The 26,195-nt window shown below is 34.1% G+C and overlaps 1 protein-coding gene across 1 annotated transcript; it reads left to right on the top strand.

The window, feature by feature from the left end:
• The first annotated feature begins 511 nt into the window (after positions 1-511).
• On the top strand, positions 512-26,154 carry LOC124366372 (probable phosphoserine aminotransferase). Its single transcript, XM_046822875.1, has 8 exons — positions 512-667; positions 10,851-10,981; positions 12,633-12,748; positions 14,065-14,226; positions 17,794-17,888; positions 19,518-19,687; positions 24,881-25,138; positions 25,964-26,154. Exons 1-8 carry the CDS (start codon positions 614-616, stop codon positions 26,064-26,066), a joined length of 1,089 nt encoding a protein of 362 aa, XP_046678831.1. The 5' UTR covers positions 512-613; the 3' UTR covers positions 26,067-26,154.
• The last annotated feature ends 41 nt before the right edge of the window (positions 26,155-26,195 follow it).

Here is a 26,195-nt window from a genome sequence, read left to right as displayed (position 1 = left end):
AAAAATAAAATCTGAAGTTTGTCTCAACATGCCCCGCTCTCCCCTACATGCTGAAATGCAACTTTGAATCCGATGACCTTTAAATGCTGCTTTCAATGATGCAGCAAGTTAATCAATTTGATTCGAATACGTTGGATTCATTTATAAATACATTATTAGGTCATAGATTTATTCACACCAGTATTTTTTATTTTATTTTTCCACATATTTAGTCTGTGTTTGATTTTATTCACAACCCATTATAAGTCTTTTATGTCGGTCAGTCCCGCTACTGTACTGCCTTTCCATCTTTTACTTTTTAAATGTTCCAAACGGTGTAATAATTTACAGTATTTTATGAAAGCTGTTAAATTTGCACGGGTATTTTTTAATTCACGATGTTCAGACATCAATATTTATTTTAATTAACTATAAAAGGGTTAAGAGCGAGGTAATATGACTTGAAGAAATTGACCGTCATACCAGTTTACCGGAACAAGATGGCGACGACGGTACAACCAGCTGACCTTGGTCGCGGCTACAGAACAGACCAAGGTCCGAACAGATCAGTTCGAGCCGATTGGCCGTAGTGAACAGTTCACTGACTGTAGCAAGTTCACTGTACTACTGCATCATGTCGGCCAAAGTCATTAACTTCGGGGCCGGCCCCAGCAAACTACCAGAGGAGGTAAGGAGATGACAAATCTACGTTGGTTTTATCATACAATAAAATGTTAAAGTGTTGCTAAACACACGTTGGCTCATTGTAGCAAAAGCTTAGTACTATCGTAATGATCTGCATTGTATGGTAATTACGCTCCATCTTTGGAATGTTATCAAAACTTTACTGTATCTATAAAAACAAAACACGATTACAGTCCACTGTGTTTATGCATGAGTTTAATAAATATCTTGGTTGAACATTCTTGACCAATCCGATTGCGAATTCGTTATTTAAAAAGAATTTCCTACTAAGTTTTTTACGTGTCTTCCATACATATTGAGCTCGAGCAATAAGAATTTCCATCACTTGCAAAATTATTCACTCTGATATTTCAGATTGAAATCTCAAGAATCGATTCTGAGATTTCCACAACTAAAAATGGAGTTTTTCGCAACAATGTAAGCTTTCAGCAAGGACGATTAAACTAATTGACCAAATCGGACCAAATTTAGTGTGTGGGTATATTTTCTAAGTTTCCGGATACTTCACTATATGTTAACTTAAGTACATTTTTCATCGAGCAATCACGTTTTTATATAGAACACCTCAATTTGATAAAAAAAACAAAGCGTTACATAATGATTTTGAGTTCTTTCATCTATACCGTAACGTTTTACAAATAATAACACAAATTACATCGCTTCAGTTATTATTAATAAGTTATATGCTAACAGATTATGGACACCATATTATATTAAAGCTTGTCTGTTTTATTTTCAGGACACACTCCCACATATATTTCAATATATCACCATTGAAATTATTAAAAGCATCGTAAACTACGTCCACACAGACATTCTCTCAAAATACAAGTAAAACAGGGCCGTAGGCTACTTAGAAGGGGCGTGGGGGGTAAACCCCCCCCCCCTAAACGGTCGGAGAAAATGCTACATTTCTCTTTCAATTATGTAATTTTACTTATAAGGAAGGATTAATTACAATTGTGAATTCATTAGATTGTTTGATACTAAGAATTAAAATAAAAACATATTGGTTAAAGTCCAACCAACAGGCTTACATTGGTTGGGTAGTTTACATTTGGGTAGCGCAAGCCCGCCAAATCGTGATTGGTAAAGGACTTGGAAGCTACATCTGAGCAGTTGTCCTCTAAACTCGTGCATTTAACTACACAATTATATTAAATATTAATAAAAACACTACTTTTCCAAATTGTTTATTATTTTGGGCGAGGCCTTTCAAAACCAAAGGTTTCATCTTCAGGCAACTCCACAAAATGGATAAGATACGTCGATGATATTTTTGCAATATTTAATAAAAATGAAAACATACAAGATTTTATCACAACTCTAAATTCGTTTTACCCTACTATTAAATTTACATATGAAATTGAACAAAACAATAGTATCCCATTTTTAGACGTATTAGTTATTAGAAATGAAACAAAATTTGAATTTGATATCTACAGAAAACCAACTCATACAGATAGGTTCATCATCAATGAATCTAACCATCCTTCTGCACAAAAAAGAGCAACATTTAATTCAATGATTTATAGACTGTTAAATACACCACTTTCAACAGAAAACTACAAGAAAGAACTAAATTACATCAAATCTATTGCTATGTTCAATGGTTACACTACACAACTCATTGACAATATACTAAAACAAGCTTTAAAAAGAAAAAGTAGAAAAGATAAGACAACATTAAGACCACCTGAAGACACAAAACATGAATTTATTTGCACAACATACAGCACTTTTTCAAACCAAATATGCAAAACTTTTAAAAAGCATACAAATAAAACTGTCACTCACAGAACAAGCAACAAATTATCCCAAATTTTAGGAAACCCTAAGGACAAAATTTCAAATGATAGTAAATCGGGAATTTATGAAATTGGATGCAATGACTGTGACAAAATTTATATTGGACAAACAAAAAGAACAATAAAAACACGATTTAAAGAGCATTTATCACACACAAAATATGGAAGAGTTGACAAATCTGCTGTAGCCAAGCACTGCATTGAATCAGGACACAGAACATCAATTACAAATCTAAAATTAATAAAAGAAATAACAAAACCAATGAACTTGAATGCTTGGGAAACACTATACATAAACAGAAGTAAAGAAAAACTCATGAACAATGAAGAGGGCCCTATTGAAAATTCCAATCTTCTTTCTTCTGAATTTATTCAAAAATTAAACTCTAGTCAAATATAATTTTTTCATACTGGCTGAAATATTTCCAAAATTTTTGTATTTACATTTTACACCATATGTTAATTTAATATTAATTTTAACAAACAATATGTAAATATTTATTTGTGGAGTTGCCTGAAGATGAAACCTTTGGTTTTGAAAGGCCTCGCCCAAAATAATAAACAATTTGGAAAAGTAGTGTTTTTATTAATATTTAATAATATTTAAAGAATTTCCAATTGCTCCAAGAGTCTACAATACACAATTATAGTTATAACCTTCTTTCTTTTTCATTATAAACATATATATATCTCAAAATAATACATCAACTAAATCTTGCATTTTCTATTGCTTGCTTGGTCAATACACCTTCGACCTATGAAGTTTAAAATTCCCCCTTTTTAGGTATTCTCAGAGAAGACGGTCGCTAATATAATATTGTAGGAAGTAAATAACCTAATTAGTTCACATTATCTATCGCAACATAGATTTGCATACACTTTATTAAGTTGGTGACGAGTGTATTAACGATATAAGAAGCTGTTGCTTTGTTTAATACAGATTCAAGAATGTAGCCTGGAAACAATGGGGGTTCCAGACAACTGATATTTTCCCGTAGTGGACAGAGAGTAGGCCTAAGCCCCATTTTGTTCCTTAAAATGTTCTTGATTTCTTTGTTGAGAACGATCGGTCTTTCAGACGTACATGTTATTAATACGGAATTAATTAAATAATAATAATAGTTTACTAAAAAAAGTCATCGAAAATTTTGGGGAGGGGTCCGGACCCCTTGGACCTCCTCGCTGGCTACGTCCCTGATCAAATTCGTAGCAATGAAATCCTTTTACAGATTTATTGAAATCAGTCCACATCTTCCACATATTGGTATATTTAATAAACGGTATTTAAAAACGAGGTCGATCCACATCCATCTCCCGGGACTCAAATCCTGGATCATTCTACACAAATGGATCAAAACTATGTCGATAATCTATGCTAGACTTCCAAGAATTGATAGTTGCGAGAAAAATAAATCATATTGCCGAACTAGATAACAAATTGTCGTCACATTTTGAGACCATTCGTTACATTTATATTCATACTATATTCCTATCGATGCAACCAGCATCGGCGAGAAAATGTCACAGTTATATAAAGTTGGAGCGATGTATTACATTATGGCATTAATACGTACTATGTAGGTATGCATTTCTGTGATAACCTATCGTTTCGTCAGCTTTTTATGTACGGTATTCATTTGATAACAATGTGATGGAAGTTTATTTTCGTGTTACATCATTATAGTCGTTGAATTCTAAACATTTAAAAGTATACAGATAAACGTTTAGTTCTTTTTAATAACTAACAAACTGAATAAGGCGTTATAATAAATTTGGTTTTTTTTGTTCTTTTAGTTTTTTGACGTTGGCATATTTTGAATTCACTTTTATTATTATAAAATTACTCCACTTCGCCCCTCTAATAGCAATCTTTAATATCCTCTATGATACACTGGATTTGGGAGGAATAACAGATTTAATTTAACCTCATAGTGAGTAATCAAGTAAAAAAAACCTTCAGAATTGTCAGGAATGTATAGGTGTATTCTAAACACACTATTTCGTTCAATTCTAAACATTTTTAAAAGTAAAGATACACGTTTAGTTCTTTTTAGTAATTAACAAACTGAATGAGGTGTTATAACAAATTTTGTTTTTTTTTTCGTTATTTTTGTTTTTTGACGTTGGCATATTTTGAATTCAGTTTTATTATTATAAAATTACTCCACTTCGCCCCTCTAATAGCAATCTTTAATATCCTCTATGATACACTGGTTATGGGAAGGATAACAGATTTAATTTAACCTCATAATGAGTAATCAAGTAAAAAAAACCATCCAAAATTGTCAGGAATGTATAGGTGCAGACAGACCTGTTTACAGTTAAACAAAATCGAAATCATTAACCCTATTTCGAACTACTCTCAAGGAAAAGGAGAACGTTATAAAAGGATTATGGAATGGAATTCTTTAGTTGTTTGTTGTTTACTATTTTTCATCAATGAAGGAATTGTCCGTTCAAAGGAACTAATCAGGCGGCTTGTTACGTCATCAATCGGACGATAGCTTATCAGTGTTTGGGCCATGGATGAATGCGAGATGGGCTATTCCAGGTCAAGGTTTATTCTTTTTATTAATTCAGTATCGGAGAGACATTTTTCAACAAGTCGATAGCCACACATTCCAAAAAGCTTTAACGAAAAATATCCCATCCGACTCAGTCTGAAGAAGTTTGTGGATTTTGTGATAACTGATAAATTAATAATGAATTTCTAATGGGATTTGCATGCACTTATAACTCGGAAACGGTTCAAGATACAAAAACATTGTATATAACAAAAAGTTTAGGAAATGCGCCCAAAACAACGCTTTTCATTTTGCCTAGGCCTATTTTTAGGTACATAAGGAAGCTTTTCAAGGACGTAGTCCGGACCTCTCGGACTCCCCCCCCCCAAATTTTCAACTTTTTCAATCACATCTTTAGTAAACGATTATTATTATTTAAATAATTCAGTATTACCAACATTCACTAGTGTAAGATCGTTCTCATAAAAAAAAACGGGTCAATAACTTTTTAAGGACAACTGGGGCTTTACTCTTTGTCCACTATTGAAAAATATCAGTTGTCTGAACCCCCCCATTTTTTCCTGGCTACGTTCTTGAGTTTTGTATTTCTTTAAAGATTTTGTAAGTTTAATACGCCTGACATATACTACAATTTATATGGTATTGATGGAAACTCTTTTAATTGGCCAGATTTTTCGTAGCATTTGACAACTTTATAAACTATAATTTTTGTTAACTATTCCCAGAAAAGTTTGTGAATTATTGTAACAGTGTTTTTATTATTAATTTATGAGTTTCCATAAATTGTTACTCTTACTGAGTTTCATCATGTTAATTTAAAATTTAGCATGTTAAAAGTAAATTTTCATGTTTGAAACAGGCAGATTTTTAAAATGACGTCACATTCTCTAAATATTTGATTTTTTTTAGTAGATGCTACATACAGCAATTATAAACAAAATTTTAAAACAAATTTAAAAATGGCTTGTACTCAAAAGTGTTTGTTTACATGAAGAATGTATAATATTGTGTATGTAATTTCACCTTGAACATTTGTATGCTAGTTACTAAACACCCTGTAGATATTATATAACACGTCTTTTTGGAAACAATTGTCCCAATGAAAGGCCAAACATTTCGAAAAAATCAAAACTGTTAGGAACGTAGAGAAAAAAAAACTAAAGTGTTCTGGAATGTTTCTAACATTTCATAAACATGTTATGTGACTTGAAAACAAATAATTTTTGTAATACTTCCACCAGAGATGGGATCATTTACTCTCAACCGCAATAATAGTATTCACTATATATACAAAGGAAAGAAGTCCAATCCTTTTTAAAAAAATTTGGGCTTTTAGCACATTTCAATCGTAAACATCGGGTATATGATACTGGGAATTTCGTATCTTGAAAGGCCAGTACTGCAGACATGTTTTATGAAGATTTTTACCCAAACAGGAAATATGAGAAAACTGGATGAACAAGTCTTGGTGAAGAATTTTGCAAGTATTGCGGCCTTCAATGTTTTTTTTTGAAAGTGAACATATGAACAATGAACATGACAGGACAGTTTTTTGTTACCGTGAACATAATGTGGATCATCCAGCCTAAATACGATGCCATCTGCACATCCTGGTTGGGGCATGTTGCTGGGGAGGGAGTAGCTTATCAGTATCCCAAGACTGTTATATCAGTCTACTTCTATTTAATGATCTCTATTAATACAGTCTCTCGATTATCAAAACATTTTGTCTTTGATCATATTAGTTATACAACTGTAACTAGTATTATCAAAGATGTCGTATAACAGGCTTTGCTGAGGTTGCACGAAAATTTTTAACTTCATTGCTCATTCATTAGGCTACATGCGTTACTATGTCAGGGAATGAATACACAGACCGTGATGCGATGTGAAACGGTGCGAAAGTATCAAATATACAGGGTGCCCCAAAATTACAGGACCAAACTTCACCAAATTGTTCAGGAGGTCAAACTGAACGAAAAATGTTATATAATGTATAGTCCTATCTTGCTTCGTTTACCTTAGATCGGCCATTTTGTTTTTTACATGAAATGTATTTTATTTTCAATACGGGTTTACGGTACCGATTTTGTTGAAACTTGGCATAAATATTATAAACATGAAAATAAGTTGTAAAAAAAAAATGTTTAAAAAAATCTTATGTGTATTTTCAAAAATGGCGGCCATAAAAAAAACTGTTGGTTTTCAAGTTATTTAAGTTTTAATATTTTAAATGGCCGCCATTTTGAAAATACACATAAGATTTAAAAATTTTTTTTTTTGTTTACAACTTATTTTCATGTTTATAATATTTATGCCAAGTTTCAACAAAATCGGTAAACCCGTATTGAAAATAAAATACATTGTATGTAAAAAACAAAATGGCCGATCTAAGGTAAACGAAGCAAGATAGGACTATACATTATATAACATTTTTCGTTCAGTTTGACCTCCTGAACAATTTGGTGAAGTTTGGTCCTGTAATTTTGGGACACCCTGTATAATTACGTTAACATACTGAATTAAATACACAGAGCACAACGCAGTCTGTGTATTTTCTTCTATATATTCACTGTATTTGATAGTTTCATGTTGCATTGCAAGGCGTTGCTGACCGTACAATCGTACTCTTACATGTTAAAGTTTTACATGATTGAACAAGGACGTAGCCAGCGAGGGGTCCGGACCCCCCCAAATTAAACTTTTCAATACAGTAACTTTTTAGCAATTATTATTATTTAAATAATTCAGTATTACTGAAATGTACTGCTGGAAGATCGTTTTCAACAAAGAAACGGGTCAAAAACTTTTTAAGGAACAAAATGGGACCTCGTTCTTGTATTTTGCTCTAAATCTTCGACTGTATGTTGCTGGACTATCAATCTTGGAATGTATGTTGCTTGGCTCTCAATCTCGGAGTGCATATTGCTTGACTCTCAATCTTTGAATGTATGTTGTTTGGCTCTCAATCTCAGAGTGCATATTGCTTGACTCACAATCTTCAAATGTATGTTGCTTGGCTCTCAATCTTGGAATATATGTTGTTTGGCTCTCAATCTCGGAGTGCATATTGCTTGACTCACAATCTTGGAATGTATGTTGCTTGGCTCTCAATCTCGGACTGAATGTTGCTTGGCTCTCAATCTCGGACTGAATGTTGCTTGGCCCTCAATCTCGGACTGCATGTTGTTTGCCCCTCAATCTCAGAGTGCATATTGCATGACTCTCAATCTTGGAATGTATGTTGTTTGGCTCTCAATCTCGGAATGCATATTGCTTGACTCACAATCTTGGAATGTATGTTGTTTGGCTCTCAATCTCGGAGTGCATATTGCTTGACTCTCAATCTTGGAATATATGTTGCTTGCCCCTTAATCTTCGAATGTATGTTGCTGGACTATCAATCTTGGAGTGTATATTGCTTGACTCTCAATCTTGATTGTATGTTGTTTGGCTCTCAATCTCAGAGGGCATATTGCTTGACTCTCAATCTTGGAATGTATGTTGTTTGGCTCTCAATCTTGGAATGCATATTGCTTGACTCTCAATCTTAGAATGCATGTTGCTTGGCTCTCAATCTCGGAGTGCATATTGCTTGACTCACAATCTTGGAATTTATGTTGTTTAGCTCTCAATCTCGGAGTGCACATTGCTTGACTCACAATCTTGGAATGTATGTTGCTTAGCTCTCAATCTTGGAATGTATGTTGCTTGACTCTTAATCTTGGAATGTATGTTGCTTGGCACGTAATCTCGGAGCGTATGTTACTTAGCTCTCAATCTAGGACTGCATATTGCTTGCCCCTTAATCTTGGACTGTATGTTGCTTGCCCCTCAATCTCAGAGTGCATATTTGCATGACTCTCAATCTTGGAATGTATGTTGTTTGACTCTCAATCTCGGAGTGCATATTGCTTGACTCTCAATCTTGAAATGTATGTTGTTTGGCTCTCAATCTCCGAGTGCATATTGTTTGACTCACAATCTTGGACTGTATGTTGCTTGCCTCTCAATCTTGGAATGTATGTTGCTTTGACTCCTAATCTAGGAATGTATGTTGCTTGGCTCGTAAACTCGGAGCGTGTGTTACTTAGCTCTCAATCTAGGACTGCATGTTCCTTGGCTCTCAATCTCGAACTGAATGTTGCTTGGCCCTCAATCTTGGAATATATGTTGCTTTGGCTCTCAATCTCGGAGTGCATATTGCTTGACTCTCAATCTTGGAATGTATGTTGTTTGGCTCTCAATCTCGGAATGCATGTTGCTTGACTCTCAATCTTGGAATGTATGTTGCTTGGCTCTCAATCTCGGACTGCATGTTGCTTGCCCCTCAATCTCAGAGTGCATATTGCATGACTCTCAATCTTGGAATGTATGTTGTTTGGCTCTCAATCTCGGAATGCATATTGCTTGACTCTCAATCTTGGAATGCATGTTGCTTGACTCTTAATCTCGGAATGTATGTTGCTTGGCTCGTAATCTCGGAGCGTATGTTACTTAGCTCTCAATCTAGGACTGCATGTTGCTTGGCTCTCAATCTCGGACTGCATGTTGCTTGCCTCTCAATCTCGGAATGCATGTTGCTTGCCCCTCAATCTTGGAATGTAAGTTGCTTGACTTTCAATCTTGGAATGCATGTTGCTTGGCTCTCAATCTGAGAATGTATGTTACTTGGCTCTCAATCTTGGAATGCATGTTGTTTGCCTCTCAATCTTGGAATGTATGTTGCTTGACTCTCAATCTTGGAATGTATGTTGCTTGACTCTCATCTCGGAATGTATGTTGCTTGACTCTCAATCTCGGAATGTATGTTGCTTGGCTCTCAATCTTGGAATGTATGTTGCTTGGCTCTCAATCTTGGACTGTATGTTGCTGGACTATCAATCTTGGACTGTATGTTGCTTGCCTCTCAATCTTGGAATGTATGTTGCTTGACTCTTAATCTCGGAATGTATGTTGTTTGGCTCGTAATCTTGGAGTGTATGTTACTTAGCTCTCAATCTAGGACTGCATGTTGCTGGACTATCAATCTTGGACTGCATGTTGCTTGCCTCTCAATCTTGGAATGTATGTTGCTTGACTCTTAATCTTGGAATGTATGTTGCTTGGCTCGTAATCTCGGAGTGTATGTTACTTAACTCTCAATCTAGGACTGTATGTTGCTGGACTATCAATCTTGGACTGCATGTTGCTTGCCTCTCAATCTCGGAATGTATGTTGCTTGACTCTTAATCTCGGAATGTATGTTGCTTGGCTCGTAATTTCGGAGCGTATGTTACTTAGCTCTCAATCTAGGACTGCATGTTACTTGGCTTTCAATCTCGAAGTGCATATTGCTTGACTCACAATCTTGGAATATATGTTGCTTGCCCCTTAATCTTGGAATGTATGTTGCTGGACTATCAATCTTGGAGTGCATATTGCTTGACTTTCAATCTTTGAATGCATGTTGCCTGGCTCTCAATCTTGGATTGTATGTTACTTGGCTCTCAATCTTTAAATGCATGTTGATTGGCTCTCAATCTTTGAATGTATGTTACTTGGCTCTCAATCTTGGAATGCATGCTACTTGGCTCTCAATCTTGGAATGTATGTTACTTGGCTCTCAATCTTGGAATGTAAGTTGCTTGACTTTCAATCTTGGAATGCATGTTGCCTTGGCTCTCAATCTTGGAATGTATGTTGCTGGACTTTCAATCTTGGACTGCATGTTGCTTGCCTCTCAATCTTGGAATGTATGTTACTTGACTCTCAATCTTGGAATGTAAGTTGCTTGACTCTCAATCTTGGAATGCATGTTGCCTGGCTCTCAATCTTGGAATATATGTTACAGGTGATGCTGGAGGTACAGAGAGAATTGCTGCAGTACGGCCAGACAGGGATCAGTGTTATTGAGATGAGTCACAGATCTCCAGAGTACGAAGATCTCAACAACTCAACCCAACAGCTGGCTCGGAAGTTGCTGTTAGTATCAGTCTGACTCCAATAAATTTGTTTAGCAATAAATGTAGGTCAGCAAAAGGGATAGCTACAAATTTGTATTAATATCCATAATGGAGTATCTAATGTTCAACTATTTTTTATATTCAAGACGTTCTTACACACTTGGAAGAGAGTCATGCGTTTCCTTCATGTGTTCCCATCTTTAGTTTTCTTTTGTCGAGCTTTGGGGATGAGATAGAAAAGCACTGGTTCTTTTACTTTAACCATCTCATAGTATGTCTTCAAATCAATGCTTCCAGCATCTGTATCATCCTTGTATCTGTGTCTACATTCTTTCTTAACCTCGTCACTGAATATGAAATAATTAGTAGCAATTGCCCAATGAGAAAATTAAATATAATAGCAAATATTCTTTCAAATTTTTCTCAAATTTACAAAATTAGCAGAATTATATTTTGCTGTTAATTCCACATCCACCACCTTAAATTTTGACCTCAGAGCTTCCCTCAATTGTAGATCTCTATAATATGTAGACACTCAGTATCCATTGTACCCTTCGAGATTTGAAAAAGAAGTTTGTATGGAAAAAACTTTCTTGTAAGTTGTTAGTGTATTGTAAACATAAAATAAACCTAATGAACTAAACTTTCAATATAACTAAATTTCCGTTTGAGACCAGAAATTAGAACTGGATCCGCTCTTGGTTTCTACCAAGAAAGATACTATCGTTTGTATCTTGACCAAATAACTAAGACGCCTTTGAAGGTCAACAGTGCTTTGATTTTGTTAAAGAAAAACTCCTATGTCCTTCCTTTTTTTTGTTTTTCGCAAAGTAATGTTGAGAAAGTTTATATCGTTGTATTACTCAGATTGTGCGTCTGTTCAACGATATCTTTGGTTTCTCAATGACTATTATCCACGGTCATTAAGAAATTCTTTTCATAATTGGCTGAGAACCGAATATCGTAGGCTAGGAATACCCTTACTTGGAACAATGGAGAACAACTGCTTAGTAAGTATCAAAGGAAGAAGAAGATGGCCAGAGCACTTGGAGCTCAAAAATAAGTTTTGAACTAGGAGAGAATTCAATTTACACGGTTTCAACAGAATGTAGTGTTAGTTTGTCTATGTTTGACTGAACCTTCTTCCTACTGGAATAGGAATTCCAAAGAGAATAGTTTTATACCTAGAGCTATGCTGATTGCCATTTATTACAGACTGCTTCCCACTTAACAAAAAGCTATCACCGAATGCATTTGTGTTACATCATGCCATTTATTGCAGACTGCTTACCACGTAACAAAATCCATCACAAAATTCATTTATGTTACATCATGTCATTTATTGCATACTGCTTCCCATGTAACAAAAGCTATCACCAAATGCATTTGTGTTACATTAAGTAATAAAATGTGATAAAAATTGGATCACATTAATTTTATATTAAGATTTATGACCACTTAAACCGTTGTAAGTATATAAATACAATTTACAAATTGACACAACAATAATATACAACTTTATTAAGATACTGTCAACAAAACTTTTTCTATTACTCACAATCTTACAACTATAAAAGGTTTACTCTGTTACCTGAGTCCTACGTCGATATTTGTGCAGTGATATTATAGTCTTGTACTCTCAAGATTAACTGTCTGCCTGTGAATTTCAGAAACATTCCTGACAACTACAGTGTGTTGTTCATGCAAGGTGGGGGAACTGGACTGTTCTGTGCCGTTGCCATGAACCTAATGTCTCGATCAGGGAAGGCAGACTACATTGTGACAGGTGAGCTAGATTCTCAAATCGGAAAACTCTTGCAACTTTCATAGCCTATAGATAATTTTATGTAATTTAGGTAAAAGATACAACTAAACCTTCCATGTTATCAAAAACGTAGTCAGGAAAATATTTTGGGGGTGGTCCAGGCAACTGATATCTTCCAGTAGTGGACAGAGAGTAAGGCCCCATTTTGTTCCTTAAAAAGTTCTTGACCCGTTTCTTTGTTCAGAACGATCTATCAGCAGTACGTGTCAGTAATACTGAATTATTAAAATAGTAAAAATCTTTTACTAAAAAGTAAAACAGTTGAAAATGTGGGGGCGATCTGGACCCATGGATCCCCTCGCTGGCTACGTCCTTGATTGTTATGGAAAATGAGGAGTAGAGACACTGTTATAAAATGGTTTTGAGGCTCTTAAGAGTAAGACTGTTCGAATGGTAACTCAACCCCCAGTGGCTCACTGAAATGGATGTTGCTCTAGCCTGGGCAGATGGTAAAGGTGCATTTTAGCATATCAGTAGACCAACAACAAATAATTTAACCCACAACTTCAAGATGTAGGTGCAAGGGTACGCCCCTGTCCGCAAATCAGGAGTGCATGAATGGTAGTAAATCAATGTTTTACATTATTAGCTGTATTTCTCAGAAGAGAACTGAACAATAATCTCTCTAAACCAAAGGCAATTTTGTAACTATCATGTCAGGCAGTAGTAAGTTGATGCAATTTCCTGGTTACTTCTACTTAAAAAAATTAATGTTTTTATTTGTGTTTTTACAAAAAGTAGTATTATTTTATGTTTTTTACTTACCACACTACCTAAGATGCCAGTTTATAATATACCTACTTTGTTTTTGAAGTTTTTTAAAATTTTTCAAGTTGCAGTTTCATGCCATCCTGATAATTTGTTACTTTTGCTCCTAACTGAAAATTATAATGATCTTTTGTGCGTCCTATAGATAACTATCGTAAAACATGTCTGTTGAAATAATCCACTGATTTATTATTCTTTCTACATGGCTGACTACATTTTACAGAAGGAAACCTGCCCTCTGCTTATTTAACAGGTAAAGACTTCCACATAAGTAAGTAACAGATACTGGAAGTGTTGGAAAAATACTATATGGAAGATGAGAATAGACAGAACAATATCAAAACCATCCAGCACAGTTTTGCTATTTTTTTACTTTTTTATTTTACCCAGATTTTATCAATAAACATGTATAAAAACCAGCCACAACCACAATAAATGATAAAAATATGTCCTGATAAATTGAGAATTGGAAGTATTTCAAAGATTGTTTAAAACTTCTGTTATCGTAGGTTCCTGGTCAGCAAAGGCAGCTAAGGAGGCAGCAAGGTACGGGAAAGTCAACATGGTTCTGCCCAAGACGGACTCTTACATTGACATTCCTCCCCCCTCTACTTGGAAATTAGATCCCGAGGCCTCCTACGTTTACTACTGTGACAATGAGACAGTCCATGGTAACTGAGACAACATTATCTTAAATCTTTTTTTTGCACTACTTTGTTAGTTTTCAGGGGAAAATAACATTTTTATGCATTGAGAAGCTGCTTTATCAATTTCTTCAGCCAAGCTTACGCAACAAATATAGGCCTGCAACCTATTACATTATTTATTTATCCTGGAATTCAAAGTATTTTAGTGACCTTTAGCAGTTTCCTGTTAATTAATTTTTGTCAGTATCGCATTTCACACTTATTTAAAAGATTTCATCAAATTCCATCAAACCTCTAGTTTTCTCTACAATATTAGCTATTGTTTTGAGGGTGATTTTCATTTTTGTATCGGTTACTGTACATTTTATATCTGTTTCTTCTTTAAACAGGTTGAACGCTATTTTTACAAATCTTTCGAATTTTCAAATATTTTTTTTTGTTTGGAATGTTAAGTATCTAAAAATATAACTGTCTCAATATAATCCTAGCAAACCACTGCGATGTAAAGAATTTATGTTTGTAACATCCTAGCTAAACTTAGACAATGAAAAAGAAAATTTAATAAATTAAAGAAGCCAGATGAATAAGTGAATTTTTAATTTGTTTGTTAGTATTATTGTGACCAGATAGGCTTTTAATATTTTACATGGTTCTTCACTAAAGGGTACGGTACAGAATTGTTGATTTTAAGGAATATTGTAACTTGTACGGATGTGAATGTTGAGTTTAGCTCCACCTCATCTTCCTCTTCCATGCAACTTCTAGTATCTGACGCTGTTGCAGACTTGACTCCTGGAATCTGGGGTCATGTTCGTCTGAAGGGATCAAAAAAGAGTTGGCGACGAAGAACGAAGAAGCACTGATCGTTTTGAAATTGTAGGGAAATTATATTGTTCGGCATGTACACAGCATCAATTGTAGATATTCCCTTTCTAAATCCAAACTGAGAAAATTGTAGGTAGTTATTATTTTCAAAGAAGAAGTTAACCTGATCATATACTATCAGTTGAAACAGCTTGGCTAATATTGGAATTAATGGTACTGGACGATAACTCTCGGGTTCATCCCGCTCCCCTTTCTTAAAAATCGGACATATTTTTTATTTTTATAAATTTGTTTCGAAAGACACCTTCCATTAAACACTGGTTGAAACTAAATGACAAAGGTTCAACAATAGTGTGTATTATATATTTTAATAAATTATTAGAGATGTTGTATAGGTATATCTTTACTATCTGTATTGTTAAGCCTTTTTGTTGCATGTATAACATCATCTGATGAAATTAATTTCCATTCAAAATGTCTACGATCAATATTAACCTTACTTACTAATTCATTAACACTTATACTTGGTTTCCTTATGCTTTGTTTAACTTCCTTAACACAATTGATAAAATACTCATTAAAAGTATCTGGTGGTACGTAATTTAATTTTGTGATGTCTGGAGCTATTACTATTATTATTTATTATTTTCCATGCGGCCTTGCACTTTTTTCAATTGTATTTGCATTGTACCTAAGCTTGGTTTCACTAATTGCATATTTATATTGCTTTTTCAACACTGTCAACTATGCTGTTCTCAGTTTCAAGATTCAAGATTCTTTACCTAAAAACAATACGTTTCCTTCATTTTTGCAAGATCAGTGGTATACCACTTGTCTGGAAGAACTGGTTCCAGCTCATTTTGGGACTTTAAAAAATTGTAAGAACCTCAAAATTACTTATATCATTTCAAAAACTATATATGTAAACTTGAGAAAAAGACGATGCCAGTCAAATGAGACAAGGCTGTCTATTAAATCTAACACAGCAGAGTTAGGTAATACAAACTTAAGATAATCTGTTTGCATACAAGTAAAATTATTAAAACTTAAATTATACAATTAATACAAAGGAAGAAACCAACATGATCCGAGTATGGAAAATCAAAAAAGTTACAAAACTCTAACTGATGTCAAGCACAATTAATAAGAATATTATCCAGGCAATTCTTACCCCGTGTTGCAGCTGAATTTAGGCAATAAAAATGGTTTTGTCTCAGTACATTAAGAAATTGTTTTACTGTTTTTGTACAGTTATTTACTGTATATTAAATTTATTGTTTACGTCTCCACCGGCTACCACTGTATAATTGGGATATTGAGTTAAAAGTGACAGCATTTTATCCAGGTTATCAAGAAAAATATTAGCATCTCCTGATGGGGAATGGTATAAACAAACCACTATCAATTTAAAATTCTCAATAATTACTGCAGAAGCTTCAAAATGTACCTCCACACAAATGCTTCCCAGATCAAGGGACCTTGCCTGAACATAACCTTTCACAAAAATTACTGTCCCTCCTCTTAATTTTTATTTCCTGCACAAGGTACTAACACAGCGATAACCTACTGGAAATGTTAAACTAATTTCAAATTGTTTTAGCCAATGCTCCGATATACAAATAAAATCTAATTTTTTTTAAGTTAACCAAGAAACTTTCTAAAGGTGTTATCTTACCATCCAGACCCTGAATATTTAAAAATAAAAAACCTGTTGGTGCAAACTGTACTTTTTTATGTTCAGTTACTAAACTATTTAGCCTACTGTTTCTCACTTGACTAAAAAACCATTATGTCCAGAACTCAGTGTTTGTGCTGATATTGAAGAATGTTCCAAATTACGCTCTTCCTCTTATTCAGGTGGCTTTATGTTCTTCAGATTCCCCTCCATGCAAAGAAAAGCTTGTCTCTTCAAATACTGACTGCTCTCCGTCCATTCTTGCTACAGCCTTATAGATCTTCTGCACGAGCCATTGTTATCCCTTGTTGTTATAGTGCATCCCGTGTCTTGTATGAAGTTGTCTATCCGCCTTTCTAGCTTCCACCAAAGTTACATTTTCGAGTCCATCACACAATATTTTTAATTCAATATTAACCCTTCGTGTTTCAGCATTAACACAAGACCAGCTGGCCAAATCATATCTGTTAGGTAGGTCTATGAGAACAACCTTTGATTTTTTATAATTCTTCAACCTGCTACTTACAATGTCAATAATTGTGTTACCTTCATTGCGCACTACATCGTTTGTGCCACAGGAGATCACTCAAAATCATCGGAGTTTAACTTTTCCCCTTCAATGTTATGTTGATTCAAGACTTGAGCAGCACGCCCTCCTGGCTTGATAAAACCATAAGCTTCATATTTCTTTACATGTTTGTTTAAGTTCCATGATACATCTCTTCCATGACTGTCAGCTAATTACAACATTCTTTTATGTTCCATTGGTTCTACTCTATCATATCCTTCCTTATCATGACAAATACTTGCTTGATCATCTGTAGAGCTGAGTATGTCAAATGGATTACAGGTTTCTAGTGTATCTTGTGAGCAGGTTATAAAGTATCCAAATTCTGTCGAGATGATTCTCCTTGGAATAATATAAAGCAGTAATTTTTTGTCAAACATGCACATGGGACATAAACAAATTTTTAATGTAGCACAATATATTCTAAAAAGTAACGTGATGTAACGTAAAAGAGCTCCTAAGAAGAATTAAACCAAACTGAAATAATTTGGTAACAAACTCACTCTTTTGACCTTTGTTACAGGAGTGGAGTTCCCGGATATCCCAGATACCAAGGGTGTGCCTCTTGTTGCAGACATGTCTTCCAATATTCTCACAAGGCCTTTTGACGTCTCAAAGGTACGGTACAAATTACAACAATCAGCAGAGCCTATATTAAGTCTTTTTCCCTGTACGCAGTACAGTGATAATTCTCTCCTTATACTATAAATGTTTAACTTTCATTGTTAACTTGAAACATATCCGACATTTAAAATCAAATTTTTTAGCAGTAAATGTATTAGCAAAATGAAAAAAATATTAGTTTGTGTTCACTACAGACCATAGTAATATATTATAATTCATAATTTTAATATTAATATTTTATAGCCTCTAACCGTCTATAATGAATTGTCAACCTAAACAATTAACCATCTTGTTGTGGACAAAAATTTACAACCATGCGTTTATACAGCACTATAGTGGAAGACATGGCAATGCAAGCCTGGTTGTGGCGCAGTGTTGCCACCAGTAACGGAATAACTAATGATGGGATAATCGATTGAATTCGACAATCAAATCACAACTGCTCATCTTTACTTTTCATCAATCTTCTTGAATTCTTTACCTTCATTATTTAAATTATTTACGTGTTTACACTACGACACAGACCTTGAACAAATAGTAATAAAATTAAAATATGCTGAATAATCCAACGCTGAAGAACAAAACGGATGTAAACAAACCGGAACAAAGCGAGATGTCACGTCGTCATCTTGTATGAGACAACAATGTGGCAACATAGCAAGGTGAGGGGAGAAGTGTGTTGTGGTAACGCTGCACTTGGAGCTAGCAATGATGTCTCTTACTATAGTCATGGAAATTTTATTATTTTACTTGTCACAGTTTGCACGCCTTATACTGCAGTTACTTATCACAGTTTGTATGCCTTATACTGCAGTGTCCATAACTAATGCCTCATTTTATATGGCGTAACAATAATTTAGGTTCTCAAAGCAAAAGCCTCAGTCTAATTTTTTTGATTAGGTTAATGCAGGTTTAAAAAGAATGTTTCAAGATAAAAACTTGCATAAATATTTAAATTGCTTACAACGGTTCGAAATATAATACATAATTTAGGCTACATACCTGGTTTTAAAATATCAGCATTTCTTCTAATTTGTCTTCTTATCCAATCTTACAAAATACTATTCCTGTTTGGTTTTTAATAAATGCCAAGTAATGGTAAAAGTTTATAAACACATCCTTATGGAACAAAAATACAATATAATCACAGTAAAATTATATACAATTTTGTATTAGAACTTGAACGTACAACATAAAATTAAAAAAAACAAAACATTTACTCTTAATAGAAATGACCAAACCAAAATTGGAGAGAGAAATCAATTGTTTTTATTACGGTATGATCCCTTCCATATTTTCAAATTCATAGGTCTATTTAAGTATAGAGCTGTAACCAAGCCTGTGTACTCAGACCGGATTATTCCCTCAGGGGGCCCGGCCGAATATATATTCCGGTGGCCCGCCAAAATTGAGTATGGCCCTGGCTGTAACACAAATGCTTCTCAAATCTTTTGTTAAATGTAATACACATTAATATTTACCGTAAAAGATTCATTTTTTATCACGTGATTTATTGATATCTCCTATAACCATCTACCTAATACCATTGAACTACAGATATACACTCTCCCTTCCACCCATCCATCGTTCTGTGAGTTTCAAAGTATGTTTTCTTTCTTGCAGTTTGGAGTGGTATTTGCCGGGGCTCAGAAGAATATTGGGCCATCAGGAGTGGTGCTGGTGATCGTCCGCAGAGACTTGCTGGGCAGCCCTCTCCCCATCACCCCCCTTGTGTTCGACTTCACTGTGTTTGACAAAGACAACTCCCTCCACAACACTCCGCCCACTTTCAGGTCAGCAGGGAGGGGAGGGTGATGCTGCGTTAGCAACAAGTTGTTTTTGCAAATCCGTATTTGGAGAGTGTTTCTGACAACTAACAGATAATATTTGAAAACATATGCTTAATAAAAGCTAAAAATCCTTCAGAAACCACAGATGATAAAATTAACACAACAAGTCACAAGTATTGGAGCTGAAGTCAAGAGCGTAGCCAGGAAAGAATTTTGGAGGAGAGGTCCAGACAACTGATATTTTCCCATAGTGGACAGAGAGTAAGGTCCCATTTTGTTCCTTAAAAAGTTCTTGAACCGTTTTGTTGTTGAGAACGATCTTTCAGCAGTACATGTCAGTACTGAAAATTTAGGGGGGTCTGGACCCTTTGGACCCCCTCGCTGGCTACATCCTTGGCTGAAGTTATATAAGTAAATGATATCAAAAATATAGGTCTATCATTAGCAATATTCATTTGTGTCACAATGTTTAAGGTGGGAAATTGAGAGTGAATTAGAGATTGAACTCTTTAACACAGTTTGATGTTGTATGGACTTATGGCCTCATTGTGTGGATTAATGCCTATACAACGCACGGCAGCAACCATTAGGTGGTTCTAGAACGTTGTAGAAAAAATGAGGAGCATATGCTCATAGGCAATTGTTTTAAATCTGGATTTTTTTTGCTGAATATCATTAATACTCAAAGGCTTCTGTCAACTGTTGCAATTATAGCAGTGTTGAGTAGACAAAGCAGGTGACCAAGAACGTAACTAAGAAAAGATTTTGGGGGGTCAAGACAACTGATATTTTCCCATAGTGGACAGAGAGTAAGGCCCCATTTTGTTCCTTAAAAAGTTCTTGACCTGTTTCTTTGTTGAGAACTATCTTTCAGTAGCACATGTCAGCAATACTGAATTATTGAAATAATAATAATAGTTTACCAAAAAAGTAATTGAAAATTTCACTGACTACGTCCTTGCAGGTGACATTGCTGTATTTGTGGATTATATTTACATTAGTAACATTTAATTTTCCTCACAATAGTATCTGATATTGTGACATGTTATCTCAAAGCTGACAAGTTGTCAAAATGACAGCTCAGACAGCGAAATAGGTCATTCATTTTGTTGTCTGATAATAATAAACAAACTTGTTCAAAAATAATTAAATACCAAAATAATTGTATTAGATTTATTGTGATTATTTGAGTGAACAAAACAAAACATCTGAACAAAGATCTGTCAAAAATTAGCAAAGATATTGAGGTTTTACTAAACCTTTTTGTACTTATACTAAAATTGTTCTCTTCTGTAGTAGTTGCCGCAAACGATAAGACAACAGCATCAAAGGGTTAACCAAATTCAAGTTCACACTATGAATTTTTATTTGAAACATACCAAAGTTCAAATCACATATACGTTTTAGTTATTTATGAATCAAGAATCAAGAATCAAGAAATCAAGAAGTTTATTGCAACAAAACATTCACAGATTTTACAACTTCAGATGTTGTGTGAACAGGTTGCTTGTCAATAATAAATACTAAATCTGTAATACAATTACATCAGAATAAAACTTACATTACATTAAAATATTACAAAACATTTAAAACATGTGATCGTAAAGACTGTCATGTAAAAACTCAGTTATGCTATAGTAAGCTTTACTAATTAGTAGACTTTTAACTGAGTTCTTAAAACAAGACATTTTAAGCTGCTTTAAATGAGGAGGAAGCTTATTATAAAATTTAGTTCCCATTATAACTTGGTGAACTTTCAAATAATGTTAATTTGTGTACAGGAAATTGCAGTCTATCTTTAAAACGGGTGTTATACTGGTGCTCATGTTGCTTTATATTTCCTGAATTTAGACGATTATGAATAAAAATTAAACAACTATAAATATACAATGATGGAATTGTCAATATTTCTAAATCTGTAAATATTTTTTTACATGAGGTTCTTATATTCAAAAAATAGCATGGTTCTTATGTATCTCCTTTTGAAATTTTGAGGACAGAGATAATGCCAGAGCAGCTGCCCCATATTTGTATTCCATACTGTGCTAGTGAATAAAAGCAAGAATAATAAACTATAAGCCTAGTCTTAATGTCTACCAACTCCCTTAATGTAAACATTTGGTAGCAAGCTGAACTCAGTTTTTGTTTAAGACATCTATGTATGGTCTCCAGGACAAATTTTTATCAATAAGGAGCCCCAAAAATTTACTAAAATCTACAGCAGTCAGAGTTTGTATTCTTGAAATTTATCTGAAAATTTGACAGGGTCTTGCTTTGCAATGTTTGGAATTTTACAATTTGAGTTTTATCACTATTTAGTACAAGCCCATTATATGTAAACCATTTTTCTAAATCTATGAGCGAATTAACAATTTCTGATTTAATATGTTTGTCCTCGGTTACATTTTACTAGGGATGTAGTATCATCTGCATACAATATCAACTTATTTTTAAACATTATAAGGCAGATCATTTATAAAAAATAATAATAATAAAGGACCCAAAATAGATCCTTGTGGTACACCACTACATATGTTTGCCCATGATGATGTATGTTTTATGCCATTATTGTTGAGTAATATTCTTTGCTTCCTATCAGTAAGGAATGATTGGAACCATTCCAAAGGCTTACTTAAGATTCCATAAAATTTAAGTTTACTTACAAGTAATGAGTGATTTACACAGTCAAAGGCCTTGGTAGGTCACAGAAAATACCAGCAGTATCCTGCGACCCATCAAGGCCTCTAGAATTTGCTCAATCATTTCAGATGCTGCCTCAATAGTGCTGTGGCCAGAGCGAAAGCCATACTGATTTTTACAGAGGAAACCATTGTTTTTCTAAATATGTACATAATTGCTTGTGGGCTATCTTTTCAAAGACTTTTGATATGCTAGGTAATATTGACACTGGCCTGTAGTTGTTAGGGTCTTGCCTTTCCCCTTTTTTAAAAACTGGTATTACATCTGCATATTTAAGTTGCGAGGGAAATTGACCGCACATGAAAGAGTGGTTAATAATTAAAGCCAGAGGTTGTGAGATGTTAAAACGCAGAAGCCTTCAGCACTTGCACTGGGATCTCATCCCACGCAACGGACTTTGTGTTCCTCAGACTCATTATTACTCTATGGACTTCTTGTGCACTAACATTTTTAAAGACAAATGAGGCTTTGCTTATTACAATTAAAGTTACTTAAAAGTTGAATCGCAGAGTTGATCTGTGGGTTTGCACTAATTTTATAAGTAGTATTTACAAACATAATATTGAGGTGATGAGCAATGTGCTTAGAGTCCTACACAAATTTCATCTTTTATTTTGAGTCTTGTACAGTCTTGTTTTTTAGTCGTACTAATACCTAACTCTGACTTCACTACATGCCACACAGCTTTACTTTTGTTTTTGGAAATCACTGATATATTTACAGTTATACATTCTTTTAGCAGCAGTACAAACTTTTTTAAAAATGTGTTTTGTAATCTTTTACATACTGAATAAAAATTTACATCATTGCTAGATTTAGCTATTTTATGTAGTTCCCTTTTTTTCTTACTTGACTCGATTATACCATTTGTAATCCATCTCTTGTTTTTTAAAATATTTTTAGATCCACATTTAGCTTTGACAAATTTATAAGGGAAAGAAGATTCAAAACATGTCTTAAAACTGCTAAGAAAACTATTGAAATTCTCCTGCACAGTGCTTAAATTGACAAACATTCCATGATGTATTACTAATACAGTCAACCATACCAGCAATATTCTGAGCCCGTAAATATCCTTTTTCTAGTGGAACCTTTTTGTGCTGTAAAATCATTCTTACAATCAACTGATATTAATAAGGCTCTATGGTCAGATAAACCTAGCTCAATATATAATAGTTTACTTTGCTTAACTCTATTATTGGTAATAATGTTGTCTATACATGACATAGTTTCTTTAGTTACTCTAGTTGGCATTTTAAAAATTGTAAGTATACCCATATGAAATCAGTAAATTTAAAAACCTATTTTCGTAAATTGTAATCTCCTGCATGACTCCAAAATATCAATATTAAAGTCTGATGTTATATAAACCTGGTTTCTTTTAGATTCTCTTTTTAGTGCCTTAAATAGTTTTTCAAGTTTAATCAAAAAGCCATCTACATTGGACTTATTTTGTGTTATGATAAATTGAAATAACAAGTTGGCTCTCATTAGGGATTGCTATACAACAACTCTCAAAAACGAAATCTTCTTTGAGAGAAACAATCAAATCATTTCTTTCAATAAACTGTGTACCTTTTTTAACTAAAATACAGGAACCTCCTCTAGTACATACTTACCCTAATATAGTGAGAAGCCAATACAAAACATTCAAAAGTATTCAAATTTGATAGCTGAGAGCTGTTCAAACCAGTGCTCATTGAGACTAATGACTTTAATGGGAAATTTATTTACAAACATTTGTAATTCTGTTAACTTTGTAAAGGACAGAAGACCTTGAACATTGTAATGAAGTAACCAGTTATTTCTATTAACAAAAGTATTTTCTAATATGTCTAAGGTTATCAATATAATTCTCATAATCATCTACATTGTACATTTTGTCTAAAACTAACTTCAACTCTGTAATACTATTTAAAATAATTTTATTACTATCGCTACTCATCATTTTTGTTTTTAAAGGGGGCCAAACATTTAGGTTTAAAGGGTTGGTTTGGATTGACATCACTGACACTAGAGAGAGCCTATCCGAAGATGTTTGTTTCTCCTTCTCTTCAACTGGTAGTGGCTCGGAGCTTGAAGTGAGATCCAAGATGCAGGTTACTACTTCAGTGGATTTTAGACCATTGTGCGGTTTGCAGGTGTTCTGTGTTGCTATTACTTTCCCCTCTTACTAAAGGTGACTGCATCCGGATGTCTTCCTGCGACGTAGGAAGTTCTGGTTGAGTTCCTTTAGTCAGTTCCTCACATATTTTCTGGGCGAGCCACTGCTTTCCTTTATAATTGAAATGCATCCCATGCCGTGTGTGTAACTGTCTGTCTGCTATACTGCTCTTCACCAAAGATACATTAGTAAATTTAACACTTGTAGCCTCTAGAGATTCATTTGATTTTCTGATTTCATTATTTACGAACGTTACAGCATTAGGTTTTTGTGAAATTAACATCTTTTTAGTTAAACATGAATTTCGATTGCATCACTGATGGTGGTTGCAGTGTGTTTGTGATGAAGAGAGTATTCGAGTGGCTGGTCAAGCAAGGAGGACTTGAAGAGATGCGTGCTCGAGCCCAAAAGAAGAGTTCACTGATCTACGACACCATCGCAAAGTCCAACGGCTTCTACCTCTGCCCTGTCAAACCGACTGTGCGGTCTCGTATGAACATTCCCTTCAGGATAGCTGGAGGCACAGAGCTAGAAGCCAAGTTCCTGCGGGAATCCAGGGAGCAAAACATGATACAGTTGAAGGGACACAGGTGCGGTAGTTAAGAAACAATAAAACATCAAACTTAAATTATCTTTATAGATAAATTTTTTTAAATTTATTAGATGATTATTTTTCCTTTCTCACTCTTTGTCCTAATTTAACATTGATTTCCGTCATCTTGATTAACTATGTGTACAAGAATAACTTTTTTAGAGGATTTTATCACAAATCTAATGACACCAAAATAATTTAAATCAAATAATAAATAATTGCCGTTTAGAGCAGTTTTACTGTGACAAGACATGGCCCACATTGAGGTTCTCAGCGAATAGCCAACAATACAAACACTGAACAAACGGCAGCTCTAAACCAATGATTTATTATTCGATTTAAATTATTTTGATGTCATTAGATTTGTGATAAAATCCTCTAAAAACTGTTGTAAATTCTGGAGAAAAATTTCAGGTTTAAGATATTTAAAGTTTTAATGGCAACCATTTTAAAAATACTAAAGATATTTTTTTAGTAACTGGCCCTGTTATCATAAACATTTGAACCAAATTGGGTATTATTTAATTTTTTTAGTTTTTAAGATATTAATTTGTTAATAAAAAACCACATACAGACAGACAGATGGGAAACTAAGCATCAAGAGACCCATGTTCATATGGTGAAATATGTTTGTCTTGACCTGAGCAATAACGTGGTATACCTTTGTCCAGAGAGTTACGAGACACCCTGTATAAAAATTCTCAGATTTGAATAGATATGGATATTTCGGTTGTAGCTATGTATGTCTTGTCTACATGTTATTCAATATTTAAAAAAATACAAAAGATTTGTGTTCACTGATTTGTATTGTGTGGTTGTGTAGATCTGTTGGTGGCATCAGGGCGTCTCTGTACAACGCCATCACGGTGGATGAAGCTCAAACTTTGGCTAACTTCATGAAGGAATTCCAGAAGGCCAACTCGTAACAGCCAAACACGTCTGTGATGGAACAAGATCTGTTAATTTTCATCTTGTTATAAAAAAATTAAAACAATGTTTTTAAATCAAAGTTTACTCTCAAGTGTCTTTATTTTCTATTAGAATCAATGGATTCT

Source organism: Homalodisca vitripennis, chromosome 7 (genome assembly GCF_021130785.1).
Source record: "Homalodisca vitripennis isolate AUS2020 chromosome 7, UT_GWSS_2.1, whole genome shotgun sequence".
Taxonomy (NCBI): domain Eukaryota; kingdom Metazoa; phylum Arthropoda; class Insecta; order Hemiptera; family Cicadellidae; genus Homalodisca; species Homalodisca vitripennis.
This window is presented reverse-complemented; position numbering and strand designations above follow the sequence as displayed.

Bases quoted from the DNA above. Each gene is read 5' to 3' on its own strand.
- LOC124366372 (XM_046822875.1), top strand. From the start codon at position 614: ATGTCGGCCAAAGTCATTAACTTCGGGGCCGGCCCCAGCAAACTACCA. The intron at 14,227-17,793 runs GTAACTGAGACA...CCTTTGTTACAG, and splicing joins TGACAATGAGACAGTCCATG to GAGTGGAGTTCCCGGATATC. The intron at 19,688-24,880 runs GTCAGCAGGGAG...TGGTGGTTGCAG, and splicing joins AACACTCCGCCCACTTTCAG to TGTGTTTGTGATGAAGAGAG.